The 12,240-nt window shown below is 35.5% G+C and overlaps 2 protein-coding genes across 2 annotated transcripts; both read left to right on the plus strand.

The window, feature by feature from the left end:
- Positions 1 to 339: 339 nt before the first annotated feature.
- On the plus strand, positions 340 to 1,232 carry LOC126690089 (uncharacterized). Its single transcript, XM_050385220.1, has 2 exons — positions 340 to 644; positions 728 to 1,232. Exons 1-2 carry the CDS (start codon positions 340 to 342, stop codon positions 1,230 to 1,232), a joined length of 810 nt encoding a protein of 269 aa, XP_050241177.1.
- A 6,104-nt stretch (positions 1,233 to 7,336) lies between these two features.
- On the plus strand, positions 7,337 to 11,797 carry LOC126690090 (protein FAR1-RELATED SEQUENCE 5-like). Its single transcript, XM_050385221.1, has 5 exons — positions 7,337 to 7,802; positions 8,199 to 8,260; positions 11,467 to 11,535; positions 11,600 to 11,680; positions 11,774 to 11,797. Exons 1-5 carry the CDS (start codon positions 7,337 to 7,339, stop codon positions 11,795 to 11,797), a joined length of 702 nt encoding a protein of 233 aa, XP_050241178.1.
- Positions 11,798 to 12,240: the final 443 nt, after the last annotated feature.

The following is a 12,240-nucleotide window of genomic DNA, read 5'->3' on the forward strand; positions in this document are numbered from 1 at the left end:
CAAACGCACTCAAAGAGTTCCCCTAGTTCCCAAATTACCCTCGCAGTACTATTTAGATGACAAAAATGCCTCTGCTCAATCTCAATAGAAGCTATGTTTAGCTCCATGTAAAATATTTTCCGAGTATAAAATACTTTTAGGTGAAAATTTTTTATGTAAAGGAAAACATTTTCTTCTATTTGACTATATTGTGGTAATGATTATACTTTTGACAGACTGATGGAGAGAGAAAGACTGAAGCATTCGGAAGAAGAAGAGGATACCTTAGTTTGCAGCACCAAAAAGTTCAAAGATAGTCATCGTTTACATGAGACGAATGCGAATGGATCGGGGATCAAAATGGGGAGCTATAAGGATAAGTTGGTGGGTGCAATTCCTGGAGCATTCGCACAAGTGTTTGGCTTTGATAGTTCAATGCAAGAGGATTTGGAGTCTGATAATGAAGAGGAAAACGATCAGGATAGCAGCATTAGAATTGGTTTTACCAAAGAAGAGAAGGTCCGTATGAGAGCACCATGGCAAAAAGCTCTCATCATCAAAACCTTTAGGAGGAGAATGGTGTTTTCCTTCCTTGTCGAGAGGGTGCAAAAAATGTGGAATCCGTGTGGTGGTATGGACTGCATAGATTTGGGTTATGATTACTTGTGAAATTTGAGTTAGCTGGAGATGTGGACTCTATCCTTATATGTGGTCCTTGGTTTATTGGTTAGCATTTTCTTGCTATCAGACAGTGGGAACCAGAGTTTAAGGCTTCCACAGCAACTCTCTCTTTGGTAGCAGTATGGATAAGACTACCAGAGTTGCCCATTGAATTTTATGAACCTAGCGCACTCCTAAAGATTGGGAGAGCTATTGGCCCAATCCTTAGGATTGATTCTCACACAGCTAATAGGGAAAGGGGTAGGTTTGCCAGATTATGTGTGCAAGTTAACTTGGATAAGTTGTTGGTAAGGAAGCTTTATCTTGGCAAGCTTGCGCAATGTGTGTTCTATGAAGGAATTAATACTCTCTGTTTCTCGTGTGGAAGGATTGGCCACAAGATTGAAACGTGTCCATACACCGTTAGAGAGCAACCCAAGGAGCAGAGTATGGATAGGAGTGATGGGCAAACTGAGATGCAAAGTGCCCAAGGGGCGAACGGGTTGAAGGAAAAGGAAAAATCACAACAGGAGTACGGTGAGTGGATGGTTGTTAACAGGAGGAAAGCTAACAATAGAGCATGGCCAATGTAGTGCGCACAGGTGATGAGACAAACGGTGGATGTCCAGCTGATGCAAACGTCCATAGCTACCACAGCTAAGCCTAGTGTAGCGGGTCAGAATAGGAGAGATGGCAAGAGAAAATCTCTGCACACGCAACCCGTCGTGTCACAGAGAAAGACCAACATGATGGTAACGTCCAATCTCAGCCAACCAAAAATTGGTAAGGGTGCTAAAGGTAAGGGCGTGCGTGCCAAAACAAACCAGAAAACAACTAATTCAGTTGGATTACAACCCAATGGGGTGGGCCCGAGCAATAAGAGTGGGATTTTTGTTTTTAGGTCTGAAATAGAGCAAGGCCCATTTTGTTTTTCAAGCTCTTTTAACCAACGTTTTAAAAACCAGACCGGACCGACCGTTTCAACCGGGAACCGAACCTTAATCCAGTCCGGTTACTAGTTAAAATTGGAAATGAAAGAAAAACCGGATGAATAGTGAAAATTGTCGGTTCAATCGGCATAACTGGAAACCGATGCAGTTAAACCGGTTTTTTGCATTTCTTCCTAAATACTTCAACTGTTAACCCAAAAAAAAATTAAAAAATTAAAAAGAGAGATGTTATTTCAGATTTAAGAAGAGAGATTTTGATTTTGAAAATGCTCTCTCAAGTATGAAGTGGTGAAGCCTAAGACACTTACAGTAAACCAAAAACATTAGATTTACTTTACTTACCTTTTGCTCAAAAGAAAATAAAAAAAAAATCAGATTTATTATATTATGTTGAGAAAGAATCAAAGAAGCCCAAAGATAAGCAGATTTGTAATGAGCTGTCTGCTTCAATTGAGACTTATTTTTTGCTACTCTTGCGTCTTGCCTGTCTACTTCAGCTGAGGCTTATTTTGGCTTATTTTTTGCTGCTCTTGCATCTTGCCTGTCTGCTTCAGCTGAGGCTTATTTTTTGCTGCTCTTGTGTCTTGCACTGCACATATTCACGCCAGAGAGAGAGAGAGAGTATTGAAGAAAGAGATGAAAAGCAAAAAGCAAAAAGTGAGGTGGGTACTATTGTTGTCTGTTGTACCAAAACGTGTGGATGTAATTTCAAAATGTGTGGTTGTTGGGAATCTTGGGATATGTAGAATCAAGAATGTGTGGAGGGGAAAAAATATCAAATGGGCAATGATATTGTTACTCATGGTGCACTTACTTTTTGTTATTTGAAAGGTTAAAAAATAACTAAAATATTTTATAGTAGACTTGTAGGCTGTGAGTGTTTGTATATGTTTTTTTTTTTTTTTTTTGGTTGAATTGTGTTCAATGGTGTCTAAAAGTTGATAAGCCAAAGTTTAATGTTTTACTATTGTTTAATCTTTTTAGTTAAAATGATTAGTTATAAAATTATTTATTTATTTTTATAATTATTAATTAAATTATTTATGACGTCACCGGTTCGACTAGAAAACCGATAATCAGTCCCTTTTTCGGTTCTTTCACCGTACCGGTTTTTAAAACCATGCTTTTAACCTAAAAGTAAACCCAAAGGATAAAATTATTCCAACGAGAAAGGAAAACACAATCTTTAAGCATTCTAGTAGCTATGATGGAAGGCAAGGAGAACTGGGGGATTTTTTACAAGGGAAAGGTGATTCCGGTGGGCGACGAAACAATACAGTGGATAAAACAAGATCCAACAGAGGTGTGGGGCTGGTTTGAAACCAATTTGATGGTGGCGTGGAAGAACCTGTATACGTTAACAAAGAGAAGCAAACAGTTGGGTTATCTGCCATTGAAGGACGAGGCATGGATCACAACTCCGAACCCATGGTGGAGATTCTTGACAGATCAGCCTCCAATTCCGGTGCCTTCGATGACAAACTCAGGGCCATCAGCAATAGGATCCGACATGCAGAACTCGGAAAAATCTCTGTCAGAAGCGAAGGCGAAGTGGACGGAGCTAGTGACTTCAGTAAGGAAGATATTGCACACCAACTTGGTGGAATGTTCGTTGATGGGCAATCTACACAGGGTGAAACTGATTCAATTTGCCGGGTCTGAGATAAGTGGCACGAACCTAGCCAAGGCAATGCAAGAGGCTTTGGGGATAATCAAGCATTCGGTGACTCTAATCCGAGGGATTTAGGAGTCGAGGAAAGAGATGTTAGAGGTATGGAGGTTGAGAGACACTGAAGATTCTTCTTCTCTGTCTTATTTCGATGCTTACTGTACTCCATATAAAATGATGAATATACTAATGTGGAACTGTAGGGATGCTATGAAACCCCAATTCAAAAAGACGGTTATGGATTTGGTGGAATGGCATTCACCGATTCTCATGGTGATCACAAAAACTAGGATAAGTGGTGCAAGGGCAGATGAGATTATTGAGGCCCTCCCTTTTGATGGGCATGTGGTGTCTGATACAATTGGATTTGTAGGAGGAATATGGATGCTCTGGCGATCAGATTTGGTTCAAGTGGATGTCTTGGCATCTACAGAGCAGGAGATTCATACTTTGATTCGGGTAAGATCTCAAACTCTTAGCTAGTTAATTAGTGCTATTTATGCCAGTCCTCGATTTGAGGAAAGGTGCATTTTATGGAATAATCTTAGGATACTAGCTAATATGCATGATCTACCTTGCGCCCTTATAGGGGGTTTTAATGAAGTTCTGTTTGATGATGAGAAGTTTGGGGGGAATCCAATTTGTCAGAGAAGGGTTAGAGCTATTAAAGAATGTATGGATGATTACAATATGATGGACCTTGGGTTTTCGGGTCCAAAATATACTTGGACAAACAAGAGGGAACTGGGTAACTTAATTCAATGCAGACTTGACAGATGTTGGGTTAATCCAAGTTGGAAAGATTTTTATACGGAAGCTAATGTCATCCACTTAGCTAGGGTAAATTCCGATCATTGCCCTTTATTACTTAATTTGAATCCACTATTGGGTTCCATTGTTGACAGGCCTTTTAGATTTCAGACCATTTGGTTGAGCCACCATGATTTTCCAATTGTTGTGAGGGATGCTTAGGCTGGTAGGTGGGGGGGGGGGGAATTTAGTCGAGGCAATTACTAATTTCACGACCAAAGCCCAAAGATGGAACAGAGAAGTGTTTGAGAATGTTTTCGTAAGAAAAAAGAAGATTTTGGCTAGGCTGTTAGGTGCACAAAGAGCCTTAGCTGTCTGTCCAAATAGTTTTTTGATTAATTTACAAGAGCAGTTGACTGAAGAGTATAACTTAATCCTCCAATTAGGATAGGAGTTGTGGGCTATGAAATCCATAACTAATTGGATTATTTTGGGGGAGAGGAACACTTCTTATTTTCACATATCCGCGCTATACAGAAGAAGTAAGAATATAATTACCTGTGTTCAAAATAATGAGGGTGAATGGTGCCACAATATTGAGGAAATTAAGGAAATTTTCAATGCAAGTTTCAAGAAGTTGTATAAAACTGACCAAGTCTTTTGTCCTATTGCCCTTCAATGGAGATCGGATTGGTGTGCCAAGCTTAGTCAAAAGGAAGCTGTTAGCATGGCTAACATACCTTTGGATGGGGAAATTTGGAATGCTCTCAAGTCAATGAAGCCTTACAAAGCTCCAGGTGTTGATGGGCTCCATGCTGGATTGATCTTGCATGTAAAAAACCTATTTCTAGAAAATGTAAGTACAAGCTAGCCACCAACTACCACCATCAAGAACAAGCACAACCCACTACCAACTACCCAAAATCTAGATCAGGAGGAGGAAAAAAACTGCCACCACTACTCTATTGCCACCAAAACAAACACAAAATCAAAGATCAAAGAAAAAGAAAATCAGCTAGAGAAGAGAGTGAGATGAAAGGGAGAAGACCACTGTGGAGTGGTGTTGCTTGGGGTTTGCTATGGAGGAGCCATGGAGGCTCCACCTTATCAAATCGAAGAGAAGAAGAAAGGGAGGGTGAGACCGATCCAAATTGAGAGAGGTTATGGGTTCAGTTTTAGAGAGAAGTTGAGGTTGAGATGTAAGGCCACCGCTGGTGGTGGCGAGGTGATTGGAGTCAAGGCCACAAACAACGTCTCGGCTTCTCTCTCTCTCTCTCTCTCTCTCTCTCTCTCTCTCTCTCTCTCTCTCTCTCTCTCTCTCTCTCTCTCTCTCTCTCTCTCTCTCTCTCTCTCTCTCTCTCGTAGAAGCTGAAAATGGGTATAATTTGTTTGAAGGTGAAATACAAGTGTAAATGGTTTTACACTGAAGGGGGTAGTCAACTGAAATTCATTATCAATTTAACTAAGTTTTTCGGCGAACCCAAACACAACCAATGGTGTAAAATATTTTTCGTATTTCTTTTACACCCAAGACAAACATAGCTAGACTATCTTGTGCGCTCGTCCAATTATGGAGAGCTTCTTGGACAAATTTTCCAAAAAATAAAACCCAAGAACTCCCTAAAATTGGGATCATTTTCAAATTTAATATTGCAATTGAACAAATTGCCTCCTTTAAACTTTTTATCAAGACAAAAAGTGGTCATGTGTTGTGTGGGTGACCACATTTTATTATAAAATTACTTTTAAAATATAATTTAATAAAATCAATTTTAAAAATAAATTTTAGTAAACCATACTTGTCAAATTTTTATTTATTTTTAAATATTAGTAACATGAAAGGTTTAGATTTAGTATTACTTACCATAAATATTATTATTCCCCAATTTCATACCCTCTATACTTTACACAACTGACCACATATTAAAACTAATATTGATATTCCACTACTCTCATGCCCTTTACCTAAAACAAAATCATCAATCAACAATTTCATGCCTTCTACCTAAGTCAAATCAACCAGTCCAATACATCCCTTGACATGTCACTCTTTAAGGCAAATTGGAACAAAGAATGGACAAGTGCTCATGACTTGGGCTTGGGCCTTGATGTTCATGGCATTTTTTTAGGTTCATGATAGCTTGGATGACATGGGTGGTGATGACAAAGGTAGTGACAACCAGGATTGAGATCTTGTGCAATACCTAAGGTATTGCACGGTGTGCAATAACTTTAATATCGGCCGTTCAATTAATCCAAAGGCTCATAAATTCAACACCTCACCAAATAATAAAAAGACCATTTTACCCTTAAAATTTTTCAAACCCCATGTGGTGCTTCTTACCAAAAAGGCTTAAAACACAAAATCAAAATCTCTCTCTCTCTCTCTCTCTCTCTCTCTCAAGCGTGAAGTTGTCTCAACTCTCAAGGAGTGAAGCTCTCTTTGAAGTGCGTAACCACTGGCCAGATTGCTAGTTCAGACGGTACTTGGCCATTATATCTTGAAAACCCTCAAAATCCCATTTGGCATAGTCACTGTCGATCCATCTTTGATTCCTATGTTGCTTTCAACATCATTCGACTCGAGGAGGTGAGTTCTCTCTTTTGTATACATTGAATAAATAAAAAAATTTATTTTTTGGGTAAGAGGATAGTTGGGTCAGGGGTCAGGGATAGGGCTTGTATGTTGGGGTTTAATTTTAATTCTACTAGTGATCTATATTTCATCATGGGATAATTATTTAGTTCTTGTTTTGAGGAATATTTTTGGGTAGTTTTTTGCTCCAACTTGAATGTTGCACATTTTCAAATGGATATATGAAATATGGTCTAGCAAAATTAAAGAAATGGATGGTCAATGATACAGGGGATATAGCTAAAATTCCTATTTTACTAGTTAGATGTTACATTGGTTGAATTCTATGCTTTTAGGTCCTGAATGTGTTTAAACTGTAGTGTTTTAGTCTTTGCATTTCATGTTTGCAGACAAAATTTAGTGATCAAAATTTATTGTCATAGAAAATGAAAATTTAGATAATTGAATTTTTGTCTTTGTATAGGTATGATACACTTTAACAATTTCTTAATAAATTTTAGCTTGAACTGTTCTTTATCAATTGGGTCATTATCTCTCATGATCATATATTGGTTTGTTGTAATTCTTATATATGACAAGTACAATGTTAATACACAAAATTTCAGCTTTTATTTTCAAAGAAAAGCATTCATTATTCTATATTTATAATAGTAGATATTTTGTACAGTTGTTTGTTAATTACAAGCGTATACTTTAATTCATCGCATGGTGTGACGAGAATTCTCTCGAAACATGGATGCCATTGCAAATTTGAATCCTAGAGTTGGTATGGAATTCGATACATCAGAAGATGCATGGGAATTTGGGGTAAAATATGGAAGGCAAATGGGCTTTGGTGTTAGAAAACATTACATAAATAAAAGTAAGAAGGATGGAAATGTAACATCGAGGGGACTTGTATGTGCAAAACAAGGCATTCGAGGTACAAAAGAAGAAGATATCATTCTCACTCATAATCGAGATGATACAAGGACTAATTGTCCTTTAAGGTTATATGTTTCATTAGTGCAAGAAACTGGAAAGTATAAAGTGGCTGATTTTGTTGGAGAACATAATCACACTCTTCATCTATCAGAAACAATTTATATGATGAGATCTCAACGAAAAATTTCAAAAGTTCATGCGGGATTGATTGATTTAGAATCCTCTTTTGGAATCAAGCCAAAAGCAATATATGAGTTAATGAGTAGAGAGGCTGGTGGGAGAGCTAATCTTAGATTCACCAAGTTTGATCATAAAAATTACCTTAGTACAAGATGGCAAAAAAACTTAATATATGGTGAAGCTGGATGTTTATTAGGGTACTTTCAGAAACAATTGACTAAAAATTCATCCTTTCAATATGGAGTATAGTTGGATAACATTGAACAAATAACTAACATTTTTTGGGCTGATGCTATTGATTATGATAATTTTGGTGATGTGTTGACATTTGACATTACATATGGCACTAATAAAGAGCTAAGATCGTTAGGGGTGTTTACTAGTTTCAATTACCATAGAGGGTTAACGATTTTTAGGGTTTCTCTTTTATATGATGAAACAACAGAATCATATAAGTGGCTTTTTGAAAGATTTCTAGTTGCACATGCAGGTAAAATGCCTAAAACAATTTTTATAGATCAAGATCTTGCAATGGCAAAGGCATTGAATGAGGTAATGCTTAACACTTACTAGGAATTATGTACTTGGCACATAATGCAAAATGGGATAAAACATTTGGAGAATTTGATGAAAGATGGTTCTTCTTTTCTTCAAGTTTTTAAAATTTATACGTTTGATTATAATGATGAAATTGAATTTGAAAAAACATGGGAGGACATGATTGACACATATGCTATACCTGATCGTAGTTGGTTGGATAGTATCTACAAATTGAAAAGAAAATGGGCAAAGTGTTACATGAGAAATGAATTTACATTGGGAGTGTGAAGTACCCAACTCAGTGAAAGTTTGAATGGAGATTTGAAAAATTACTTGAAATTTAATTTAAATGTACCCAACACACCTATAATATTTTGAATGCTTCATGATCAGTTTGACCTTGTATCAACAGTAAAGAAAAAAAAATCACTAAGAGGATTTGTTAGTGCATACATACATTGTTGAGTTTCTACATAAGCCTAGTGTGTACATAGTCTCTTATGACACTACAATAAGACATTTTTATGTAGTTGTAGAAAGTTAGAAATAGTTGGAAATTTATGTTGCCATGTTCTGAAGGTTTTTGACTCGCTTGATATAAAAATAATTCCTGTTATGTACATTTTGAAAATATGGACAAGAGAGCAAAATATGGATGTATCTTGGACAATAGAAGAACAAATGTGGAAGAGGATGTCAACTTGACTATTATACACCGGTATAGAAGATTATGTCCCAAGTTGGTACGATTAGCTTCTCAAGCAGCAAACATTGAAGAGACATTTGCTTTAATAGAGAAGATGATAGAGGAATTTTGAAAAGAAAAAAAAAATGAGGTTGAAGATATTGCAACAAAAAATGTGGCTAGTCATCAATTGCCCCATTGAATGTCATTGTGTAGTAGTAATGAAAATCTTGATCCTAACTAGCGTTTGGAAAATTGGATAAATTACAAAGTACCATCTTGAAGTTTGGGGTTGTTTGGATTTTACACCCCAAAGTTTTAGAAATTTGATTTTACCCCCCAAATTTTAGTTTCGTCATCAAATCGCCCCTTTCGGTTAGATTCCGCTGTTAAGTGACACATCATCTTGCTGATGTGTTTTATTTTTGTCAAATCAGCCCTAAAATAACACCATTTTGCCCAAAATAAAAACACAATTCGGATTTTTACACGACACCATTCAACCAAAATCAAAAATCAAAAACAAAAACCCACGATGAAGGCAAACCTCCCTAACCCTGCTTCTCGACTCAAACCTCGACCTTCCTGACCCAGCTTCTCAGTTGGTGTGAACCTAACTCCATCGTCGAAGGCCCCAAGCGACGACGACCATTGAAGTTTACAGATTTATAAGTTGAATTGGACCATCGTTTATGATTCAAAATTGCATATATTTTTATATTACTATAACTCTAGCCAGAAAGCTTAGAACATTCTACCTCAGTGTATGTTACAAGCATCTTTCAGATAACCACGTTGCTAAAGATGAAGTCTTGCATGGCCATGTTGACAAGAAGATTTTCATAGCCCGCCACATTGCTAAGGAGATATAGATGACATTTTCTAATATTAGTTGTTAAGATTGGTTTGGTTTCAATTGTTTAGATTGAGCTGGGTTCAAACAAGGCGAGTAGCTGGGTTAGGGAGGTTTGCCTTCACCGTGGGTTTTTGTTTTTATTTTTGAGTTTGGCTGAACGGTGTCAAATAAAACTGCAGCTTTTGTGTTTTCACTTTAGGCAAAATGAGATTGTTTTGGGGCTGATTTGTCAAAAATAGAATACATCAGCAAGATGATGTGTCACTTAACAACAAAATCTAACTGAGGGGGGCGAATTGCTAACAGAACCAAAATTTAGGGGGTAAAATCAAAATTTTGAAATTTTGGGGTGTAAAATCCAAACAACTCCAAACTTCCGGGGTGTACTTTGCAATTTATCCTATAAAATTTGATTAAAAGAGTTAAAGGTCTTAAGAAAAGAAAAGGTCACAAAGGTGGAAAATGAAAGAAAAGTTAGGTTGAGAAGCAAACAAAAAAAAAGGGTGGATTTGAATTAAAGGATAGGGTTAGCCGTTAGCCAACAGTTTTCCAAGGTAAATTTTATTTATTTATTTTTACCCCCTACTAAGTTTCCATTGTTTGTAAACTTTTATATTGTTATGACTAATAACAATATATATTTTTTCCATATAGGACTTTAGTTTTGCTCCCAACATACAATATAATAATTATGGCTCACATGGAGAATATTATTCACATCAACTAGGAGTTTTTTTATTCGCAGTGGAATAACTTATAGATAATTTGTGAAGTTGGAGGTTGTGCTACACTTGCCTTTTTATTTGTAAATTTATTAATAAGGTCTTCTTTTATGTGATACTCCAAACTTCAGGGGTGTACTTTGCAATTTATCCTATAAAATTTGATTAAAAGAGTTAAAGGTCTTAAAAAAAGAAAAGGTCGCAAAGGTGGAAAATGAAAGAAAAGTTAGGTTGAGAAGCAAACAAAAAAAAAAAAAGTGGAGTTGAATTAAAGGATAGAGTTAGCCATTAGCCAACAGTTTTCCAAGGTAAATTTTATTTATTTATTTTTACCCCCTACTAAGTTTCCATTGTTTGTAAACTTTTATATTGTTATGACTAATAACAATATATATTTTTTCCATATAGGACTTTAGTTTTGCTCCCAACATACAATATAATAATTATGGCTCACATGGAGAATATTATTCACATCAACTAGGAGTTTTTTTATTCGCAGTGGAATAACTTATAGATAATTTGTGAAGTTGGAGGTTGTGCTACACTTGCCTTTTTATTTGTAAATTTATTAATAAGGTCTTCTTTTATGTGATACAACAAACTCATCTAGTCAGTCTTTCGACACCAATGATGACATCTGAATTGCGACTAATACATAGTTACGAAACTAGTTTCACGTCTTTCTTAAGAGTAAATTTACTTGTTTATATGTTTTGCACTTATAAGTAATTAAATGATTTCTTAAACTATTTCTTTTATAATCATTGTGATTACATAGGTACCATTAACTCCATCATTGTCTCTAGTATCAAATCATGCAAATTTTGGTTAAGTAAAATGTAAACGTTTTCATACATGAAATTTTGAATAAACTTACTTGTTTATTTGTTTTGTAGTCATAAGTAACTAGATGATTTCTTACTCTTTTACTCTTATAATCGTTGTGATTACATAGGCACCATTTGTTAGTACCATCTTAACTTCATTATCGTCTCAAGTATCAACTCATGTGAATATTGATCAAGTAAAAAATAAATGTTTTCATACATATTTATTGAATAAATTTATTTGTTTATATCTATACACAGGGAAATGAGGTTAGGTTCAATTATGCACCAACTCCATGTGTTGAAAAAACAGATGCTTGCCTATTTCACAACACTTTTTTGGTATGTAAAAAACTAATAAATGGTAAGGTCAATAATAGTGAAATTTTCTCATGTTTGTTTAAAATGTATTTTGATTTTTTTGACATTTTTTAGGTTAATATTGATTTTTCAATATGACGGACAATATTTTTTGGATAGTTTATTTTATAGCATATTGCATAGTGGACAGTATTTTTGGACAATTTACCTTGGACAATTTCTTGGATAGCATATCTAACTATTTAGACAACTGATTGCACATGTAGCAAATTTTTTGGATAATTTTTTATAACTTTCAAACATGTTAAACATGTTAGATTGTACAAGTGCATGTTTGAGTAACTTCTAGTTAAACATTAATTATATATGCAAGTGATTAAATATTTTTAAATGCAATATCATATACCAAATCTTGTTCATTGGTACTTAAATTTCTATCAAAAGGATATCAAAAAAAAAAAAAAAAATTAACAACCTTTGGTGGCATGTTTGACCAAGGTTTTTTTTTTTTTTTTTTTTTTTTCCAAATGACATGCTTACCATTATCATCCAACATGGATAGAAAAAATAAATACCCAAGT

The sequence above is a fragment of the Quercus robur genome, chromosome 6, assembly GCF_932294415.1.
Source record: "Quercus robur chromosome 6, dhQueRobu3.1, whole genome shotgun sequence".
Classification (NCBI taxonomy): domain Eukaryota; kingdom Viridiplantae; phylum Streptophyta; class Magnoliopsida; order Fagales; family Fagaceae; genus Quercus; species Quercus robur.

Bases quoted from the DNA above. Each gene is read 5' to 3' on its own strand.
- LOC126690089 (XM_050385220.1), top strand. From the start codon at position 340: ATGGGGAGCTATAAGGATAAGTTGGTGGGTGCAATTCCTGGAGCATTC. The intron at 645-727 runs GTGAAATTTGAG...TCTTGCTATCAG, and splicing joins GATTTGGGTTATGATTACTT to ACAGTGGGAACCAGAGTTTA.
- LOC126690090 (XM_050385221.1), top strand. From the start codon at position 7,337: ATGGATGCCATTGCAAATTTGAATCCTAGAGTTGGTATGGAATTCGAT. The intron at 7,803-8,198 runs GTGGGAGAGCTA...TTGCACATGCAG, and splicing joins GTTAATGAGTAGAGAGGCTG to GTAAAATGCCTAAAACAATT. The intron at 11,681-11,773 runs GTATGTAAAAAA...GACATTTTTTAG, and splicing joins TATTTCACAACACTTTTTTG to GTTAATATTGATTTTTCAAT.